This window comes from Protomyctophum bolini, assembly GCF_963924005.1.
Source record: "Protomyctophum bolini genome assembly, chromosome: 1".
Lineage (NCBI taxonomy): Eukaryota > Metazoa > Chordata > Actinopteri > Myctophiformes > Myctophidae > Protomyctophum > Protomyctophum bolini.
The window spans coordinates 52212714-52235800 of record NC_137862.1 but is presented as its reverse complement, the minus strand read 5'-3'; the positions used below and the strand labels follow the sequence as shown (position 1 = coordinate 52235800).

At 41.9% G+C, this 23087-nt stretch overlaps 1 protein-coding gene across 1 annotated transcript in view; it reads left to right on the top strand.

Moving 5' to 3' along the window:
- Nucleotides 1-23087, top strand: part of kcnq1.1 (potassium voltage-gated channel, KQT-like subfamily, member 1.1) — a gene marked incomplete at both ends in the record, with an annotated part of 65846 nt that overhangs the window by 10007 nt on the left and 32752 nt on the right. The window contains one exon of the mRNA XM_080771460.1: nt 3722-3812. Coding sequence (XP_080627586.1) covers nt 3722-3812 — 91 coding nt within the window. The remainder of the gene's footprint in view (nt 1-3721; nt 3813-23087) is intronic.

Below are 23087 nucleotides of genomic sequence, written 5' to 3'. Positions count from 1 at the left end.
AGCAGTGAGCACAGTGTCTCTGATGTCATGGACACTGGTCTCACTACCTTCCTGGACTACAATTCCTATAATTCTTTGGTGCACTGCTCCTCCTTGTGGATAGGGGGAGAGCTGTCTTACTGAGACAACATGTAGTCCAGGAAGGAAGTGAGCGTGCAGTGTCCATGACATCAGAGACACCGGTCTCACTGCTACAATCTAAAATATCTAAAACCACATATTACACACATAAAGACCCCCAGTAAAGTGTTCTAAAGCTTCTAAACGTCATTAACATATATTATTTTGCAAAAAGGGTGAAGTGTCCCTTTAAATGGAGTTTTAAGTGTGGTCATAGTGGGATATATGAGCTTCCATGTCGCAAAGACCACGCCTGTTTCATGTTCCTTCATTCCGTCATTCCGACAACGTGCCGTGGAGGACGCGACGCGTGGACTTGTAGATCGTCTGTTTTCAGCGCGTGACACCGCCCCTACGTACGAAGTATAATATATTATAGTGTTGCTGTGGGGTTTTTTTTCACGAGTTGATTTGATCATACTATACAGAGTCAAACAGAAGCATGGAAATTAGCAGATCTATACTTAGATCTACTACTTGAATTTGAATTCTGAAATGTAATATCCATCCATTCATCCATCTTCAACCGCTTATCCGTAGTCGGGTCGCGGGGGCAACAGCTCCACCAGAGCGCTCCAGACTTCCCTCCCAAGAGCAACAATATAGTGACTTCCTCCTGGGGGGGATCCCGAGCCGGGGTCTCCTCCCAGTGGGACGTGCCTCGAGGACCTCCCTATAGGGAGGCGCCCGAGAGGCATCCTAACCAGATGCCCCGGACCACCCAAAGCTGGATCCTTTCCATACCATACTATACCATACTATACCATACTATACCATCTTTATTTATATAGCACATTTAAATAACAACAAAGCTGTACCAAAGTGCTTTACGATAGAATAATAAATATCACAACAGACAGAGTATAGAGACAGGTCGATCCATTTCCAACCAGGGTATAGATGCAGAGAAATGCACCGCAGGGGGCGGCTTTCAGCCTCACCAGTTGGCCGCTGCGTTTAGAGGGAGGGAGGGAGAGGAGGAGCGTACAAGTGGGCAGGTATATACCCCGCGAGCAGCGGTGGTATAGAGAAAACGTTTTCTGTCTCGGAAACGGGAGTCAAATTTCCGCTATAGCAAGGCGAATATCCAGCAGAGAGTTGACATTTTCTGTGACGACTGATAGAACAAAGCACGAACACAACCAGAGAAGACAGCGGGAGACGGACGACCACAAACACAGGCGCTGTGGGCGCTGGCGGCGTGTTTCCTCCTCCTCCTCCGCGTCATCAGTGCCCATACCCGCAGGCGGGGTTGGCGAAAGGGCCTTTCTGTGTGGAGTTTGCATGTTCTCCCCGTGTCCCCCTAGGGTAGGTATACCCTCACAAAAAGCATGCAGTAATCCTGGTCACTAAAACTGCCTCCCCCTGGCCAGCCGGGGCGCCTGATGGAGGGGAAAGGAACTGGTTGGAATAACGTGTTCCTTCCACGCGCTATACGTCCAACCAGGGAAACTCCACCTCTGTCAGGTGTAAAAGGAGCAACTTGGACACTCGGGCATGAAGGAAGCATGAGTTCAAGTCCGTTGCTCTCCCCTTGTCCCCCATATATGGGGACTAGGTTGGTGGAGGGTGTGTATAGAGCCCAGGATCACAGTAGATGATTGACACGCCTTTCCAGGCGAAGAAGCAAATTTGAGGTTTCCAGACTTTCCACCCAACAGAGCCTGACTCCTCCAATTACACTTACACTCCATATAGCACATCATTCAATGTCCCTGTCGGGTTCCTGTAGCAATATCTCAATAATGTTATTCCCATAGCTAAGTCTATTTTTATATGGTAGAAACACAGACTCCGATGAGGTATACTGCATATTCTTGATCTAACAATGTTACGAGTTTGAGAATTGAATTGTGACCTGTTTTACATGAGCAGCGTCTCTCTGCTACACTATTCCCATCTCTTTCCTCTACAGTATTTTATTTTATTTTGTTTTTAATTTAGTTTAGTTTAGTCTATTTTTATTTTTATTTTTATTTTTATTTTTATTTTTATTTTTATTTTTATTTTTATTTTTATTTTTATTTTTATTTTTATTTTTATTTTTATTTTTAATCATTTTACAATGATTCTGTCACATACTGGCGTGGTGAGGACCCAAAAAACACAGGACAGAATCGAGAGCGACTGCTCGTCTCTTGAATATTTTTAATTTAGTTTTAGTTACATTTTAGTCACCTGGAATGTCATAAGATTTTAGTCGACTAAATCTACGGTTGATTTAGTCGAACAACATGTATTTTGGCGGGCCTTGATGCCATCGTAATGATGACACTTGCTGAAAATAGCCGATCTACAAGCCCACAACGCGTCTCAGCTTGCCGCGTTGTGAGCTTGTAGATCTGCTATTTTCAGCATGAAACTAATTGTGAAATGACTTATACTGGATCTCTTGTCTACTAGTCCCTTCCTAACATTTTAGTCTATTTTTTATTTGTTGACGAAATTGTCAGTATATTTAGTCTCAGTTTTAGTCGTCATAGCTTAGTTTTTATTTAGTTTCCATTTAGTTTTCGTCAGTGAAAAAAGGTAGTCGGCGAACATTTTTCGATATTCTTTGAAAACTTTATTTAGTAGTTACTTTGCAGATTCTGGATAGGCTATTTGATATAAAATGTAGACACTCTTTCTAACAAAATAAAGAAATTGTAAAAACCGGTCATTCTGCATATTGTATATTATATTTTGTCGATAGTTCAAGATTTCTGTGGTACTTTTGCACTTTTTATTCAAGTCAAGTTTTGAATATTTTACAGGTATTTCTACCTCGTGGTAGTTCTACTTTTACTTTACTACCAAATAATCCTGTTTAAAGGTCAGCAACGTTCTTCTTTGCCGTGGACACGCGACGACTTGAGGCCTTTATCTGTAAAATCAAATATCTTTATCTGAAGCAAGCAGGGGCCAACAGCAGACTGATTGTTGCTGCTGTTGAAATGCTTGCGACCTTGCAGGGAATTATAGCAGAATTGTACTGTGTGTGTGTGTGTGTGTGTGTGTGTGTGTGTGTGTGTGTGTGTGTGTGTGTGTGTGTGTGTGTGTGTGTCACAAGTATAGGTGACCTTGGAGAATACATCCGGGGTTGCATGTCAATCTAATCTCATTTTAATGAATACAACCATATTTTAATCAATCTGTATGCTAGCTACGTAGCCAGTATGCTACAGTATAGTTGGAGGTGATTGTGCGTTACTCTTTCCTGATAGGAATTCATGACATTGGCAACCCACCTGTATTTTGTGTTTATTGAAGAGAGAGACACAGGGAAACCTCTGAATAAACAAAATATAGCAATTATTACTATCAGCATATAGTATATAATCATGTAAAATGTTTAACATCGAGCGAATGAAAAGGCTATCTTTGAAAGACAAAGAATAGGTCCTGATGAAGGTCTAAGTGACCGAAACGTCTCTCAAAGATGCCCTTTTCATGATATGCTCTATTGCCTTTACGCACCTGTCGCCAGCCTTTTGAGGTGTGCGTCGGCCTTTTGCTATATAACATCAAGGGCTAACATTTGTTCTATCCACGATATAGTTTCACTTCCCAGCACCTTCAATGAGCATCGCTGTTTTGTTGTTTTTGTTTTTTTCACCAGGTTCCTCATTGTTCTGTCCTGTCTGATCCTGAGTGTTCTGTCCACCATAGAGCAGTACCAGGCCCTGGCCCACACCACACTCTTCTCTGTGGTGAGTAGTACAATAGAACACCACACTGGGGGCAGCGGTGGCCGAACGGTTTGCGGAGCGGTCTTGATATCGGAAGGTCGCTATAGTTCGTATCCCCGGACCGGCACGTTAAAAATTACCGCCGTTGGAAGTGCCCTTGAACAAGGCATTGAACCCCTATACCATGAAATGTTCTATGAGCAGGGCCTGGCTGTAAACAAGTTCTTGAGCTTAGTCCAGTTACCCTGGGTAAACATAGTACCTTTCCTTCTCTTCTCTGTGGTGAGTAGTACAATAGCAGGCCCCTGGGCCCACACAACACTCTTCTCTGTGGTGACTAATAAATGCGCAAAAAGCATGGAATACGGATGTGTACATTACAGGAAACTCCCGTTAAACTTTCCAACAAACTCCGGTAAAACCCCCGAATTGTATACCATCACACCTGTATATTACCGTATATTAACTGTATATGTTAATAAATAATTGCCCGTCAACTCCTCTTTTCACGCGAGTCTTCATCAACCACCATGTGGTCGGGTCGAAAATCTGTTATCTCCATATTCTAACTTTTTTGGTCTTTTTTTCCCGTGAAAATTATACCATTATACTAGACTTGAATTTCACAAAAAAATCACACCTGTGTGAACCGAGTGGTGCAACTCCCCTCTCCCCCCCGCCTCTCTCTCTCTCTCTCTCTCTCTCTCATTCATTAGCAGGCAGCAGGCACAGCACTACCCCTCTCTGTTTCTGGCGCCCCCTACTGGTATTAATAAGTCACATACTCGTGCTCATGACCAATGACCGCTGATACATAGGTGTGTACAGGTACACGGGACATTGCTGGTTGTAGGAGTGGTTGCACCACTCAAAAACACCAAAAGCTCGAAATGCGCCGCAAAGCAATGTGTTTTGAACTTTGAATCCTGAAAAGTTAAAGTTTAGGACATCCGACGGAGTCCATTTTCACTTGACTTCATCCTATACAAAATAGCAGATTTCCAAGACATGATGTCGTGGATGCGACATGGGCACGGTGTGACGTGGCACCAGTGTTGTTTTTGGCATTACATTTCTATTTTAGTTTTAGTCATGGTCTCTTGAATAGTTTTAATTTTAGTCACCTGGAATGTATTAGTGTTTAGTCTATTTTAAGTCGACTTTAATGTAATACGATTTTAGTCGACTAAATCTACAGTTGATTTAGTCGACTAAAATGTGTTTTGACAGGCCTCGATGTCGTTGTAATGACATATTTTACACTTTGGTTGCATGCTGAAAATAGCAGATATACAACGCGTTGTGAGATTGTATATCTGCTATTTTCAGCATGCAACCCAGCATAAAACTGGATCTCTTGTCCACTAGTCCCTTACTAACATTTTAGTCTAGTTTTCATTTGTTGACGAAATTGTCAGTATATTTAGTCTTAGTTTCAGTCATCATAGATTCGTTATTATTTCGTTTTCATTTAGTTTTAGTCAGTGAAAAAAGGTATAGTCGACCAACATTTTTCGTCTTAGTTTTAGTCGACGAAAACAACACTAGTGCGTGGCACCGTCAAATGCTTTCATTTCAAGGACCTCTAGTATGATATGCATTAGGCAGGCCGGCGGCCATACACACTCACATTTTGTACTAGATTGGATATTTGAGGGGGGATTTCTCTGCCTTTATTGATAGTCCACACACAGTGAAAGAGAGACAGGGAACGGGCAGAGAGACGTGGGGATCGAGTGACATGCGTCAAAGGTCCGTCGGGGCTTCGTAAAAGCGGGACTAGCTGTCAGGCATTTCATTCTGATAGATAGAACTGCTTTTATGCAGTATACTGGCATTTTTTTTAACCCATTTTTTCACCCCAGTGTCAATTATCCAGTATAATCCTGGGCACTAAATTCCTCTGCCAAACCAGGGGGGGGGACTGACCTCATGCTTCTTTTCACCTGACGGGGGGGGGGGGTGGGGAGTTTCCCCGGTCGGACATATAGCGTGTGGAAGGAACACGTTATTCCGACCAGTTCCCTTCCCCTCCATCAGACCAGGATTGCTGCATGTTTTTTGTGAGGGTATACCTACCCTATAGGGACACGGGGAGAACATGCAAACTCCACACAGAAAGGCCCTTTCGCCAACCCCGCCTCGGGTATGGGAATCGAACCCAGGACCTTTATAGCTGTGAGGCGACATCGCTGCCGACTGTGCCACCGACTGTACCCCCCCAGCACTGGCATGGTTAATGTTTTACAATGCACTGTAAAGTTTGTATACAACATGACGTTTGCTGGTCTGATAACCTCACGTCATTCAAACGTCTCTCTGTAATCTGTAAAAAGTCTGATTGTTAAATCATTGCGTCAGTTATGTTTTTTTTTATCATCAGCCAAGCAAACTGATGTACGACTTGAAATGTACACTCTGTCTCTCTCCCTCTCTCCCGTTGTCTCTCTCTCGCGTTGTCTCTCCCTATGTCTCGTCTCTCAGTAAAAACGGCACCCTGTTATTATTAGTGTCACTCAATAGAGCGTTGCAGTCCCGTTTTTCAATTCAAAAGTGCATTTCAAAAAGTATTTATTTAAAGACCTTTTGAGCCTCCTACAAAGCCAACTCCAGTTGTGACAAGTCATGACAACATGACAAAAAAATTCGGGCCGAACAAATAATTAGAAAGAAGAAAAATAACACTTTTTTTTGTAATTATTTGTTTGGTCCAAAATGTTGTGTTTGTTGTCATGATTTGTCACAACTCCAGTTGGCTTTGTCCGCGGCGTATAACCGTCTTTATATAAATACTTTGTGAAATGTCTATGGGGTAAAAATGCATTGGGAATTATTTCCTGGGCCTGGCGTCGTCATGAAAGGGGGGCGGGACTGCGACTGCTCTATAGAGCGCCGAAGACGTCCTGACGTCACTCGCTCATCCCTTCGATTCCCCTAGGTTCACGTTCACGGAAGTAATTTCTCTATGGAGAATAACATGGGGTGATCTTAACCCATTCTGACCTGAGATCAGATTCATACGAGGTTTCCACTGGACACCAGAGTTGGGGTCCGTTACTCATAAAAGTAAGGCATTACTTTATTACTCCCTGGAGAAAGTAAATAGTTACATTACTCGTTACATTACTTTTACGTTACTTCCTTAAAATCGCCTGAGATGCATTGTCAAATAATTTGCACTGAACTGCCACACACTTAACAAATCTTTATTGAATAAAGTATTCAATCAAACCACAAGAGGGGGCTCAAGTACCACCTACTACATACATCTTATGTAACACAGTGACACTGACACAGTGGTTTTCAACCAGTGGTACTCTGTGGACCACCACTCCACCAGTTAGCCTTGAGGGTGTTCAAGGTGGTCCCCAGCTAAATGATGGAGTTGGTAATGGTAAGGATGGATCAAATGCAGAATACATAATAGGTACAAAGGGAGTCTACCAATGCGCCTCAAGCCTAAAACGGCTGATCCGGTGCTTCACAGGTGCAGGGACATCAAAGTTGCAAAAGGAGAGGAGACTGGAGCAACACGGACATTTAGAGCCTGGCTCTGATGAAGACCGCAAGGTCGAAACGTTAGTCGTTTTGTATACTCAGCACCTTAATAAAAGGCTCTAAATGTCCGTGTTGCTCCAGTCTCCTCTCCTTTTGCAGAATACATAATGTGCCTTGATATGAAAAGGGTTGAAAACCACTGTACCATAGAAGGCAAATTCTATTCGAACTTTCCCAAATTAAATTTCAAATAGAATAATAGTGCAAATAATAACGGTCTAGTGGAAATATTAACTGCCAAAGTAACAGACTGGCCTTCCCAACAACAACCTTAGTGCAAAAATCAACTGATTCATATAATAAACAATAATATATCCAGGAAAAAAGAAAAGAAAAAAAACAGACTGGCCTTCTCAATGTTTTGATGAATTGAACAAGGTGGACCCTATTGTAAACAAGTGTAATGCTTAATTGGGTTATCCACTCATAGTTAACAGACTGGACTTCCCCAACAACTTTAGTGCAAAAATCAACTGAACACTGCTTATTTTAGTGCACATATCAACTCAACTCAAAATAATCTATCCACAAATAAAATAAATAAAATAAAAAACACACTCGGAGGAGAGGCAGGTTGTTGAACAAGTTAAAGCAGTAGCCTGCCTCAAAATAAAACTATATATATATATATATATATATATATATATATTATCCATTAATAAAATAAGAGAATGGCCTTCCTAACATCACTGGAGGACGATGACAGACTTGAAAGGGGAAACAAAACATGTTACCTTATTTGACTGGTTTCTCAATTCTCACTACAGCAGCGGTTGTATACCTCATCAGCAGGAGTCTCTCAAATCGTTTGTCCGACAGCCTGTTCCTCCTTGGAGTCAGCTCAAGGCTGCCCAGGCTAAACAGCCTCTCCACTGGGACACTATAGAAAGGTGTCGCCGTGTTGTATTTCAAGGACATTTCTTTTATTGTAGGGAACATGTTCAGGCTCCCAAACTCAGTCCCAGACTTCAAATAGTCAATGGCCTCCTTATCTGGGTCGAAGGATGCTGTATATCCTCATCCTCTGACTCAAAGAATTCTTCATCACTGATGTTGGTTTGCTGCTGAGGCCTATAACCTCCTGCTCCTCCACGGCGGAAGCGCGACACTCTGCTGACAGCAGTGTCCTCAGGGCGTCTTTCTTGTCCTCGTCTCGCAGCCACCCATTTCTGACCTGAGATCAGATTCATACGAGGTTTCCACTGCACACACACTGGTCTGATTAACCCATTCTGACCTGAGATCAGATTCTAAAAATGTCAGTCGTTCTTCGATTTTTCTAAAATAGCAGACCTACAAGCTAGTGGCGCGCTAGGAGCTTGTAAGTCTGCTATTTTTCAATAGCTGAAGCATAACATGATGCTAACACCAACATGGGTTCCCGTTCAGAATGGGTTAAACTTTGGCAAAGTGACAGCAGCAAGGAGAGCATCTCTGCTGTCCATCACGGAGGCAAATCGTGTCTTGACGGCCTGAGATATAAAACAATTTAGAAATTAGATATAAATATAATTTATCTTATAGGGTATAGTCTACAAAGCATGCATCTCTCTGGAAGGAGTTGACAGGTGAGATGAGTCATGCCCTTACAAAATTGACTATATTTTCAGAAGCACAGCTCCATTAAATAAATATTACGTTCACAGCATAATTTAGGGCAAAATTCTTCTGGGTGGAAGTGCATTAACTCAGTGCAAGCTTCATGTTAGGGAGGGATCTGTGCGTCTGATTTCGTTCACATGATCACAATGAATCACACTACACTGGTGGTCATTTGAACGAGTCCCACTAACCTTAGACTAGACGTTGGGCTGATTGACGTTTCAATGATAACAATGACAATAATAAAATAATTAATTTATAAATAAAATAATACCTGTACTATGGCATCAGGCAGACCTGCTGTCATCCGGGAGAGCCCAGCCTGCTTTGCCAGTGTCTTAGACATCAGAGAATGCAGTGTTGGTATAGGAGACAGCCATAGTAGCAGTTATCTTCACCTCGAAAATAAATCAAAGTAATGTGCATATTTCCAGCCTTCAAATGTTGTTTTTCTTTGAGACGGCGTGTCGGGTGTTGCTATGAGCGCTGCCATGTTTCCAGTGATCCTTTGCAGGAGGGGGGGGGGGGGGGGGGGGGCGTTGCATCACTATAGGGAGCGTTCGAAATTGTCCACACAGAGCGCACTCAAGTATTTTGGTTGTATTGGCCACAATGGCCAATGCGCTCAGTGCTGTATTTTCGAACGCACCCATACCTGTCAATACGAAAAGTGCTGCTGCCGAGCTGACATAGGGGGCGCGTTCGGAAATAGCCCACTGAGCCCACTGTGCAATGCAAACTAATAGGCGAGTGCGCTCCGGTGTGGTATTTCCGAACGCTCCCCATGGCTGACACCGGCTGCCGGCTCCCCTTTCGTGTTCATGTTCAACTATTCTTCTTACCCAAATGCACACTGCTGAAAGCAGCCACATGTAATACCATTGTACCACACAACAAATGTACCACACAACTACTATTACTCGCAAGTAGCGAGTAACGGCAGCGCTAAAGCGACCAGTAACTGTAGTGTGATTATGAATTTTGGAGGAGTAGTGTCGTTATATTACTCGCTACCGACCAAAGTAGTGTCGTCACAGTAACGACATTTTCCGTTACTCGTTACACCCAACTCTGCTGAACACACACTGGTCTGATGAACCCATTCTGACCTGAGATCAGATTCTAAAAATGTCAGTCCTTCTTCGATTTTTCAAAAATAGCAGACCTACAAGCTCATAGCGCGCCACTCGGTGGCGCGCTACGAGCTTGTAGATCTGCTATTTTTCAATAGCTAAAGCATAACATGACACCAAAATGGGTTCCCGTTCAGGATGGGTTAATACCGCCTACTATAAGCATTGTGGTCCAAAAATAAACAAGCCGTCTCGGCGTTATTGTCTCTGTATCGTTTGCGACAGTCAGTCACTCATATTATGATACAGTCCGTTTCTAGCCAAAATGTAAACTAATTCAGTAGCAGTGACGATAGCGTTTTCTCTCAGCCAGTTGATTCGTCATATAACCATATTCAGTGAAGCGGCCTGGATGACACGTTCATGTTTCAAACAAAGTTCTTATATGAGGCGATCTAAAAATCCCCCCTATGGGGATTATAATGCAAATAAAAAGTACATATGAACCCGTGGATTTGCGCCCCCATATACAGATATCGGCGCTCATTCTCAGAGTCAACGTTATAAAACTGTATTTTTTTTAGTACTGCAAGATTGCTATATAATATAATGCTATTATGTTCACCTTCACTAAAACACAACCCCGTTACAATTTACAATTTAGGCATTTAGCAGACGCTCTTAATCCAGAGCGACTTACATTAAGCAAGACCAAAAGCATGGGAATACATCACATAAAAGCATTTATCATGAAACATGCGTAAGCTAAGAAAGTAACAGTGGAATATCTATATAATTAAACTATACATATAAACTATACATATATACTACTATGCTATACATATGTACTATGGCGTGCTATGACTATATACAATGCATTTCTAGTGCTGTCTACATAACATGCTATAAGTCTGTATCAAATGCAACTAAGTCTACAGAATTGCTATCTAAGGGGGTGGGGTAAGTGCTACGGGCCGTGATGGAGTCTGAAAAGGTGGGTTTTCAGACTACGGCGGAAGAGTGGGAGTGATGCTGCAGTTCTGACTGCAATGGGAAGTGCATTCCACAGTTTTGGAGCCAGAAGGGAGAAGAGTTTGGGACGTGTGGAGCGTTGTCCCGGCGTTTTTAGTGATGGTACTTCCAGCTTCCCTGCGCTGTTGGGGCGCCTGCTGGCCTAGCGGTCCAGGCGCATCATGTCACATAATATAGGCTCTGGGCTGACAGTGCGTCGCGTGTTCGAGTCCCGTTCATGACGGCCTTTGCTGCGTGTCTCTCCTCTTCTCTCTCTCGCCCTCTTTCCTGTCCATCTTCACTGTAACTATCAATAAAGGAACAAAACATAATAACACACAACCCTGTTATGTCAAATCGGTGACTAATTGGTTTAATTGATCAGTCTTTTCCGATTAGATTGTGTTCTTCATTTTGTGCTTTAGGATCATGTTTGATGACTGCCACACCTTGTAACTACTCCACCAGGTGGCAGCAGTGAGGCACGTCTACTACTACCCCCTCAAAAGGACTTACTTTTACTCAAACAACCAGGCTAGAATGTAGTGCACTTCTTAGGCAGGGTTCTAATTGTTCTAATGGAAACTAAATGAAAACTAAGCTACGATGACTAAAACTAAGACTAAATATAGTGACAATTTTGTCAACAAATAAAGACTAGACTAAAATGTTAGGAAGGGACTAGTGGACAAGAGATCAGTATAAGCCAGTTTACACTTGGTTGCATGCTGAAAATAGCAGATCTAAACGTGTCGCGGCTATTTTCAGCAAGTGTAAAATCAGTCATTGCGACAGCATCAAGGCCTGCCAAGATACATTTTAGTCGACTAAATCAACTGAAGATTTACACGACTAAAATCTTATGATATTTAGTCGGCTAAAACTAGACTAAACACTAAAACATTTCAGGTGACTAAAATGTGACTAAAACTAAATGAAAGCTTTTCCAGGGACTCTAGGGCTGTATTTTGCGTGTCTTAAGTACAAGGTCTTATTACCTAACTTGAGTAAACTAAAGACCTGGAGGCGTGATCAATGCCATTTGGCTATTCTGAGTGGCCAAAGAGCATTGATCACGCCTCCCTCCAGGTCTTACGTTTACTCAAGTTAGGTAATAAGACCTGGTACTTAAGACACGCAAAATACAGCCCTAGAGGACTAAAACATAAATCTAAATGTGCCGCCAAAAACAACACTGCTTGGGAGGAGCCATAGCTCTGTGTTTGATATGTGCGTGCGTGCGTATGAGGGGGGGCTAGCGTTTTCCTTTGCCTTGTTTCACTCTGGTTCTTAGAAGTTCGTTCATGTATCTGATCAGGGAAAGAAGCTTTTTTGCAGTCTGTTTCCAGTATTACAGTACTGTACATCAGTAGTACATTTTGTAAGTGTAAGTGCGCGCCGCGTGTGTTTTTTCCCAAAAAGCGTTCACCTTTTATTTTCCCATGGGCCACCTGCAATTATAGTCTTGGATCGCCAATGGTCCTTGGACCACTGGTTGGGAAACTATCTCCAATAGAATAATGATATATACCTCCTGGGCACTTTAGGAGAGAGAGTCAAACAGTTTAAGTCTGAGAGAGAAACAGGTCGAAACGTCACTCACCCCTGCTAAATAATAAATACGTGCGCAGACCAGTCGAGTGCACAGGTATTTTATTTAGTAGTATAGCAGTCTCTCCTGACATGCCCCCATATTATATTATTCTCTCTGATTCAAGTTGTCCCCGCTGAGAAATCACGTGCTCCTCCTACCTTCAACTGGCCGAAGCGCGAGTGACTTCTCTTGGTATCTCCAGTAGGCTATCTCCAGTAGGTTTGGGTTTGGACTTATTGTGTTCTTTCTTAGCTCCCCTCTGCGACACAGAAGCTTGGTGGAGTGTTAAAGGTATATTCAGTGATTTCACTCAAAAAACGTCGTTTTTGGCTAGGTGGCAAAGCCTTTCATCCAATCAGGATAGAGAGCCAAAAACGAAACCTAAGGTTTTTTGACCCCCAGGGGTTAACTGGGGACAGGCAGGAACACTCTATAGTAGAGAGGATTATCACAACAAAACAAAAAAATAAGTGATATTTGAATTAAGTGAAATCACTGAATATACCTTTAAATCTTTCCACGGGGAAGGTTATCGACAAACACAGACCTATCTGTTGTTTACATGGAGGTGCAGCATGCTCCGATAAAGCTTTTCCACACTTAATTCATCAAGAAACAAGTCATTCTTCACAGGACATCATTTTCAAAGGAACGGGGTTGTGTATGTATATTAAAAACGCAAACCATCCAATCCAAAGTTTACTACTTTTTATTCTGCCCACTTCGTACGAAAAGGAAATAAGGCAGGAATCGCATCTTGACAAACAATCTCAAGTGCTTTTCAGAAAACAGAAATGAAAGCAGGGAATCCGTAAGCCTGAATTGTTTCTTTCATTTTTTTTTAAATGTATTCATTTATTTCACTCATAATCAGATCTCTACTAGCACAACTATATTGACTATTACCAGCTTTGTAGTTCCTTTGACATTTACAGAATGTATTTATAACTACATTAGGAGTATCCCCATTGGCTGATTCCAATGGTACTAGCTACTCTTCCTGGGTCCCACACATCATTCATTCGTCATATACACAGTTTATTTCAGTCAGATAACTCACAAATAGATTTAACCAATATTTATTATAGAATGAGAATGAAAGTGTGCATATAATATTTTATCTTGACGTTCGGGCTCTGCTGCAATTTTCTCCCTGCTCGGAACAATTGTGACTAAATTTGACTGAGGGACTGCCATTGGATTTTTTTTAATGTTCGTGTTTTTTCATGTCCTATGAAAGCAGGGAATCGTAGCTTCAAATTGACAGTTTGGCCCACCAAATAGGAGATATGGCTTATAGAGTTAATGTCTTGCAGAAAAGTTGAGCGAGTTGAGAAAACAGGCTTGAAAGGTTCACTTCTGTGGTCTCTAACATTACACCTAGCTGCATTTATTTCATATTTCACCCATTCTTGAGATAAGGGACAAAACTTTTTTCAAACTGGATTTTTTTTTTTTTTTAAGATACATTCAAATCAAATAGATGTATTTGTAGACACAGGTCTCAACTACCAATCTTGAGAAGGAACAGGTTTTTCGCATAACATTTCTTTCTAAAATGGGACATTTATGCACTTAATACCTGATTCATGTCAACTCCGTCAGACACACTAAAATCCCTTTTAATTGAATTTTATCATTTCAACAATAATATAAAGTCCTCAGTTATCTTATAATGGCTTTCAGTAATCAAGTTAAGTAATACAAATCTTTTAATATTATTTTGTTCCAATATCACACTATTATGAAATATCCAATTTCTCAAAACCGTCTTTTCAACCTTTATTTTCAATATTATAACATGAAAACCATGTAAAAAAAAAAAAAAACATCATTACGTATCATTTCAGTTGGTGTTTCAATACATAAGCACAAAAGATTTGACAGCGAATTTTCTATTTCTTTGGAAATTAACAAAAACATCACGGGACGAACGTCTGACGGAGTTGACGAACATCTGACGGAGTTGACAAGTTTAACTGATTTAGGTTCTAGACCACCTAGGATCTTGATTCTGGTGACTAATCCCACATTTTCAAGGATGAGGAATACAGTGGTACTATTTAGATTTGCCCTGTGAACATGGCAGCCATTTTTCAAAATGGCCGCCAACTTTCTGTTATTTCCCAATAACTCAAGTTCTACACCACCTAGGATCTTGATTCTGGTGACTAATCATACATTTTCAAGGATGTGGGATACATTGGTACTATTTAGATTTGTCCTGTGACCATGGTAGAGATTTTTCAAAATGGCCGCCAACTTTCTGTTATTTCCCAATAACTCAAGTTCTACACCACCTAGGATCTTGATTCTGGTGACTAATCATACATTTTCAAGGGTGAGGAATACAGTTGTACTATTTAGATTTATCCTGTGACCATGGATGGTAGACATTTTCAAAAATGGTGGACCTGCTATTATTTTACCAATTTACTCAGGGAATATTATCGGAATAATATAAAATCTGTGAATACATTTCTTACCAAGAATTTTCTTCACCAATGTTTGTAAAGGTGTCTACTAACATATCCCACATTGGTTTCTATTTGACCACCCTAGGGGCATGTTTGACAGCTGCTGAAAGTTGGGTACCATCAACAACCAATATAAGGCTAAATGTTCTAAATTTCATTATGCTTTAAGTAGCATGTGGCATGTCAAACTAGGGCTTTTCATGATTCTGGATCCATTCCAAGCATTAGTTTTGCACAAAAAACACTACGTTGGCTAAAAACGGCCATAGCCATCATCACAGATGTGATGAGGTCAGCACATGTCGGCACATTTGGGCAAGTGGCTATGGCCAAACTAGGGGGTCTATGGCCAAACTAGGGGTCAAACTCCTTGGGCTAAATTCGGTGAGGTGAACAGTGAGCAGTGAACAGTGAGCGAAAGACTGAAGACAGAAGATTTGGCTTCAGGACCATCAGGCAGGATGTGCAGACACTGAAGGCATCAGTGTCTTTCTCTGTGTCCCCAGCATGTCAACCAAAGCAATGTTACCAAATCCAAGGAGCCTTCACCTCATGTCACCTGGGGCTGGGTGAGCAATCGTATCCTGTATCTAAACTCACAACTAAATACAGACACTTGGCCAGACTGCCGTTTGAAAGGGTCAAACCCCTCATCCTGATTGGGGAAGACCACCCCACCTAATCACACCAACCGAACAAGTGAGGTTGGGGCCTCCAGGTGGGCCAGCAGCCATCTGCACAAGACTGGGCTGGACCCTGCAGGAAAGCAATCTCCAGCCAAGACTATAACAGAGCCCCAGAACACAGAGCTCAGGAGAAGGATGGAGAAACACTGGCAGGAGGCCACCAAGATACAATGCCCCAGAGACCCAGAGTGTGCCACCACTGGCAGTAAGGAGATCAACTGCTGCAGCAAAGATGTCATGAAAGGCAAGTCTCCACCAAAAAAAACCCTGAACCTAATCGGGGTGTCAAGAGACCAAAGTTTCTCCCCCACAGTTCCCTGCAGTGGCCAGTGAAGTCAAACTGTGCATCTGTACCTGAAAGGGGCAAGTCAAAGGCCAGAAAGCCCACCTCCTTTTAATGTCCTGTCAGTAGAAACTCAACCTGCACCTGAAATAAGCCCTTACCTCTCCCAGAGAAAGTTCATCCTTGAAAATGTAATGATTAGTCGCCAGAATCAAGATCCTTGGTGGTCTAAAACTTGAGTTATTGGTAAAATAACAGCAGGTTGGTGGTCATTTTGAAAAACAATGGCTGCCATTGTCACAGGACAAATCTAAATAGTACCACTGTATTTCTCATCTTTTAAAATGTATGATTAGTCGCCAAAATCAAGATCCTAGGTGGTCTAAAACTTGAGTTATTGTAAAATAACAGCAGGTGGCGGCCATTTTGAAAAAAAAATGGCTGCTATGGTCACAGGACAAATCTAAATATTACCAATGTACCCCACATCCTTGAAAATGTATGATTAGTCACCAGAATCAAGATCCTAGGTGGTGTAGAACTTGAGTTATTGTAAAATAACAGCAGGTGGCGGCCATTTTGAAAAATGGCTGCCATGGTCACAGGGAAAGTCTAAATTGTACCACTGTATCCCTCATCCTTGAAAATGAGGTCTTAGTCACCAGAATCAAGATCCTAGGTGGTGTAGAACTTGAGTTATTGTAAAATAACATCAGGTGGCGGCTCTTTTGTAATATGGCTGCCATGGTCACCACGAGACAAATCTGTGATGGCCCCATAGCCAAAAATGTTCCTTAAGGCAGTGTTTCTCAACCTTTTTTGTCCCAGGGCACACTTTTCATAGCCTAAAAATCTCGGGGCACACCTAGATATACGGTGTGTGTATATACTGTATATATACACCGGTGAATGTGTATATATATATATATATATATATATATATGAACCCAATATACTTTTAAAAACACACATGACAGCACTCGTCAAATTTAAATTTTAAAGAGAAAGAAATGGACAGAGACAGTGCCTCAGTTTCACCAATTTATTTTTGAAAACTCATACAAAATATAGCACACACATGTTCAATTTGTCAATGCAAAGTAATACTTCTAAATAAAAAAAGGAGTTGTAAAAAAAAAAAAGAGAAAAACATCTTTTGCCACAATACAATGGTCTTAAACTTGAGCACTTTTGTACCTGTTGTATTTCCAGGCAGTTGTTTGCAAAACAGGTAATTCTCTCTGATGAAGTCACCATCCGCGTCACAATCAATGAATCTCACGTTTGCCAACAGCTGTGCGTGTCCACTTATATCTGTTGATTCATCCACTTGCAGTGCAAATTTACCACTCCTCATAATTTTGTGTATGACAACACTCTCGATATCTGCAGACATGTCTTCAATGCGTCGGCCAATTGTGTCATTTGAGAGCGGCACATTTGCTAATTCCTTTACAATATCTGGTGGCAAATAGTGACGCCCTATGAGTTTCATAGTTTTGGCTACTACTGTTTCTGCCAATGTATGTGGCATTTTAAACTGTGCCAACATCTCTGCGATTTCGTAGCTTAATTCCAGACCTTTTTCAGAACTCTTAGTGGTACTGCGTATCAAGAGACTTGCCTGCTTCGTTGTGTCTTTCTCCTTTTTTTCTTTCAAACTCACGAAAAAGTCTTTGTCCTTTGTAGCGAGTTCATCATGATTGGTATCAAGGTGACGCTTCAGTTTACTCGGAACCATGCCGCTGTTTGCAAGCTTGAATCCACAAACTATACACAGCGGAATCGGGTACGTTGTATCCCCAGTAAACGTGAAGCCAAACTTAATGTAATCATCACGGTACAGTCTGGCAGTGGCTTTCTTTGTAGGCGTTGCGTTGGTAGTAGTCGCCGTTGTTCCCCCCGGCGGCGAGGGGCCGCTTGCTGTGCCGTCATCAGATGCAGGTGACACGGCGGCGCTGTCTGTGCTGTCGGGTTCTGGTGGTGGTGGTGGTGGTGTCTTTCTGGAGGGAGCGAAATGTAGAGTCTTCTGGATGCATCTCTTTTTTGCGGCTGGTTCCATCTTGTAGTAGCTGTAGAATGTGAATGCCATGTCTGTGCCCCATTTATACAGTAAAGTTGCCAGGCGCGATCAACATTTCTATGGCCGATGGTCGTTAGAGTCTATTGTTCCGTCGGCATGTCGTTATCGCACGTGTGACAACAACAACAACACAACAATAGGACGCCTAGCTAGCGCTTTCGGGGGTGGGCTAGTGTTACTTTCGGTCAAAATCTCGAGGCACACCTGACAGATCAGAAGGCACAGTAAACTACCGCGGGACACAGGTTAAGAAACACTGCCTTAAGGCATGCTCTAACTGTGTGCCAAATTAGAATACTGCCCATTATTCAAAAACAATAATTTTATTGTTTTAGGAACACTTTTGTCAACTCCGTCAGATACACGTCAACTCCGTCAGACACAAAATCTGACGGAGTTGACGTCTGACGGAGTTGACAAAATGGCATTTGTTTTCATCTTAACCCTCTTTAGTACAATGTAGCCATTTTGTTTTTGCTTAATTTTGTTAGCTAAACCTAACCCCTAAACTAAAATAATAAACATTATTTTGGAATTCTTAACAAAGATCATAAAAATGTGCAGACGGAGTTGACATGTAAAAGCTGTGACCACATTGTTATCAACATTGTTTGTTTAAAATATCAAACAATTGAATGCTTGTCAGACCAGGTACTCCACTGTTGCAACAAATATAAATGGGACTTGGAAAAGGAGTCTTCAGGCTAAATCTGTCGACAAAATTTCTGATTAATTTAAGACTTTTTAAAAAACCTGACGGAGTTGACGGAGACGTGGGACGAACATTTGATATGAGATATTTAATAGAAAATAGAAATATAAAATAAAATTAACTGTGTATATTATTTGCTATGTTGTTGACAATCTACTTTAATTTAGTATGTATATTTATGTGATTGTGACAGTATTAGACACTTTTTTGGCAGTTTGAAATTGTGGCCACTTGCTGGGGACAGGCTAAATACAGGCCTTTTTGGGTACAGGGCCTGCTTTTAACTAATTCAGATGGAATATGAAAACAATTATAATGAAATTAAGGGCATAATAATACACAACTGTATTACACTTAACTTTGTGCACTTAAGTGCTTTTATTTTTATGAATTAATTTATTTTTTACATAAAATAAGGCTCTTATGTGTGGGACATGTTTTTTCCACTTTTGTCCCTCATCTCAAGAATGAGTGATTTACATGTCAATTTCAGCTCGGACACTTATTTCAGACATGCTCTAGTATGTGAAGAGTCTGCCTGTGTTAAGTCATTTTGAAAAAAAGGGAGAAAAAAAAAGGGTTTTCTCCTCTGGTGAATAGCTAGAAAAGCTAGAAAGCTGCGATGGCAGTCTCAGGCAAAATCTGGTCACAATTAAACACCATCATTAAACATGAAGAGCAACAACAAAACAACATGGGGAACATAAATAACAGAGCCCACCGGTGGTGCTGGGGCGGCGGTGGTGGGAGCAAACAGTGCATAACAACAACCAGGAACCATAAGCCGTCTAGTGAGCCTAAATACGCTGATATGGTTCCCGTTTCCTCATTTGAGTAAATGGTGCGCTGTGACTGGCCAGTCGCTGTGATTGACAGCCTACACCTAAACCTAACCCTAACCTTAACCTCAGTAAAACTATACCTAAACCTAACCCTAACTTTAACCTCAGTAAAACGATACCTAAACCTAACCCTAACCTCAGTAAAACTATACCTAAACCTAACCCTAACCTCAGTAAAACTATACCTAAACCTAACCTCAGTAAAACTATACCTAAACCTAACCTCAGTAAAACTATACCTAAACCTAACCTCAGTAAAACTATACCTAAACCTAACCTCAGTAAAACTATACCTAAACCTAACCTCAGTAAAACTATACCTAAACCTAACCTCAGTAAAGCATACCTAAACCTAACCTCAGTAAAACTAACGCAGTGGCTGGGGGGGGGGGGGGAATGCAAAACGAATACCATATTTGCCTTAAATACCCTGCCACATCAGCGAATGTCATGTGGGTCTGCAAACACTGTATATAACCCACATAGTAATGCAGCATATTAACCCCTCGAATACACTAATGTCCCTTTGAGCATAGCATGAACACGCTCGAGTAGTAAGTATAGCCTTGCTGAGCCATGAGGCCCATAGGGCAGGAGCCTATCTCCTGTTTCTGTAGCATGAGGCAGCTTGATGTACAAGTACACCCCCTGGACATGACGCTAGTATGTCGCAGGGATCCTTAACCCCAAATCCAACCCTTGATGCTGAGTGTCAAGCAGGGAGGCACTGGGTCCCATTTTTAGAGTCTTTGGTATGACCCGGCCGGGGATCGAACCCCGACCTCCCAGTCTCAGGGCGGACACTCTAACCACAAGGCCACTGAGCTAGAGTATATGTGACTGAACTAACTCTGCGTATCATTTATTTCTTTGGTGCAATATATTTTTAACGAACTACCTTCAAACAGACAAGCTGGCCTTGGTGATCTTTGACGCTATAGGCTGGGAAACATTGTTTTGCAGGAATGAGAGCGACCTGACATGACTGTGTCACTATAATATAATGGCGGACAGAGTTGAACTTGCCAGTTCAAGTGAGGATAGATGGAATAATCGGCGTGTTGTGACTTTGGAGATGGGAGTCTTATAATTTCCAACCATCCCTCATCCTCATGCAGCCCCCCTGGAATTGAAACATCTGTTGCATTAACTTCCTAACAGACTGCTGCTTCGCGTTTCCTAATCATTCACCACAAATGAATCGCATCACTGTTAAGAGTCCATTTAAAAACAGATGTATTGATTTGCTCTCAGGACGGCTTCCATCTTTAAACACTCGTCAATGTTATAAGGGAGAGGTGATCACGGTGGGGCAGGCAATCACTGGCTCCATTCCTCCAGTTCATTATAGTGGCCTCGTGTTTCTGTAACAGTGAGATGAGATTGATTTTCTGGGTACATTTCGTTGCTCAAGGATCAGTACTATAGGCCAGACTGAAAGCTTAAATGAATTCTATAGAGCACAGAGCATTAAGTGCAGTAGGGTTTAGAGGAGTACTGTTGTTTCTGTGCATGTTGATCTATAATAATCGCATGTACAGATTTGACACAGTGTTTGAATTCAAATCTCCATTTATGTACAATATTGGTTCATGTTTTAACATGAACCAATATGGTGCATTTATATAGCGCCTTTATCCAAGGCGCTTTACATAAGATTACATTCACCCATTCACACATACATTCATTCATACACCGATGGCGGCAGAAACCGTGCAAGGCAACCAACCAGCACATCGGGAGCAATTAGGGGTTCAGTGTCTTGCTCAAGGACACTTCGACACTAACTCTGGGGGAGCCCACAGGGTTCGAACTGGCTCACTCTATACCCCTCAGCCACCGCCGCCATGTTGTGTATGCACTGTATAACATCAGTGCTTCTTGATCTCCACTGAGTCTGTTGCCAGAAAATGGTGGAATCTCAGAGACTCTCTAGGTCATTGTCATGCAGACAAGCCCTCCAATCATCATCGCTTCCAGTCATTCTCCATACATCTGTCCGGTTTGTTGGTGCTGGTCAACAAAATATAAAACTGTGGTTGTAGCCTACTGGTCAGCTCCGAGTCCCAGGTGTGTGTGTGGGTGTGTGTGTGTGTGTGTGTGTGTGTGTGTGTGTGTGTGTGTGTGTGTGTGTGTGTGTGTGTGTGTGTGTGTGTGTGTGTGTGTGTGTGTGTGTGTGTGTGTGTGTGTGTGTGTGTGTGTGTGTGTGTGTGTGTGTGTGTGTGTGTGTGTGTGTGTGTGTGTGTGTGTGTGTGTGTGTGTGTGGCAAGGATTGGTTTAGACCAGGTGTTCTCAACGTTTTTGGCTGGGGACCTCCGGAAATGCTTTGGCCATGTCTCGTGACCCCCTCTAACAGTAACTAGGAAGACAGGAAACACTAGGAACAATACTACAAAATAAGATACACAAAACTAAGGCAACAACAGAGTAACAGAAAACCAAAACCAACGAGAAACAGTCAGGAATACATGAGCAAATACATATAAATGACATAAATACATATTATAGTCCAAAATCTAAATAAGGACAGTCAAAGTTCACGGTCCGAGGAGCGGACTGTGACACCACAATCTCTTAATTTCCATTTTCCAGCCATTCGGTTGCAAAATTAAAAAAAAAAGTCATCCTGGCCGTTTCACTCATATGTATGAAGAATCAACTGACTGAGAGAAAACGCTAATGTTACTGATGCCGAATTATAGTTTCATTTTCACTAGAAACAGACTGTATCAAATATGACTGACTGACAATATCGCCAAGACAGTTTGTTCATTTTTGGACCACAGTTCTTATGGTTTAGGCCCCAGGGCCCACTTCCAATCTCCCAAGAGAAAGAAATAAGGGCATATTATACCAAGGACGCCATGTTTATAACTTCAGACAGATATTAGGTGCTGTGTTTGTTCTACTTTTATCAATAACAATCATCATAATGATCAGTAGACTACATTAAGGCTCCTGTTATACTTCCAACTGCCTCATTCCCCTTGCTATTTCTAAAGCACCATGCAGCGCACATAATGATATCGTCTGACCTGTTTTCCACTTTCTTTCTTTCTCCATCTCTTTCCACCTGCAAATAAAGGGAGCTCAGTGGCGTGCACAGACATTTAGAGGGGCAGGTGCTCAAGTGGAAAAAAGGGCACATTGTGCAGTGCGTGGAACCGGCCGGTTGCCTTAACCCCCTTATGGTAATTGACGTAATTGACGTAATAAATCAATAAATCCCTCATGGCCACTGACGTTATTGACGTAATCGTTTAATTCCCTGTAAGCGGGAGCTTAACGTAACAAAATGTAGCAACTTTTAGCTTGTTTGGCTAACGGCCGATGTAATCCACCTAAAACCGTCCGAAATACGTGCGGGCACGAGCG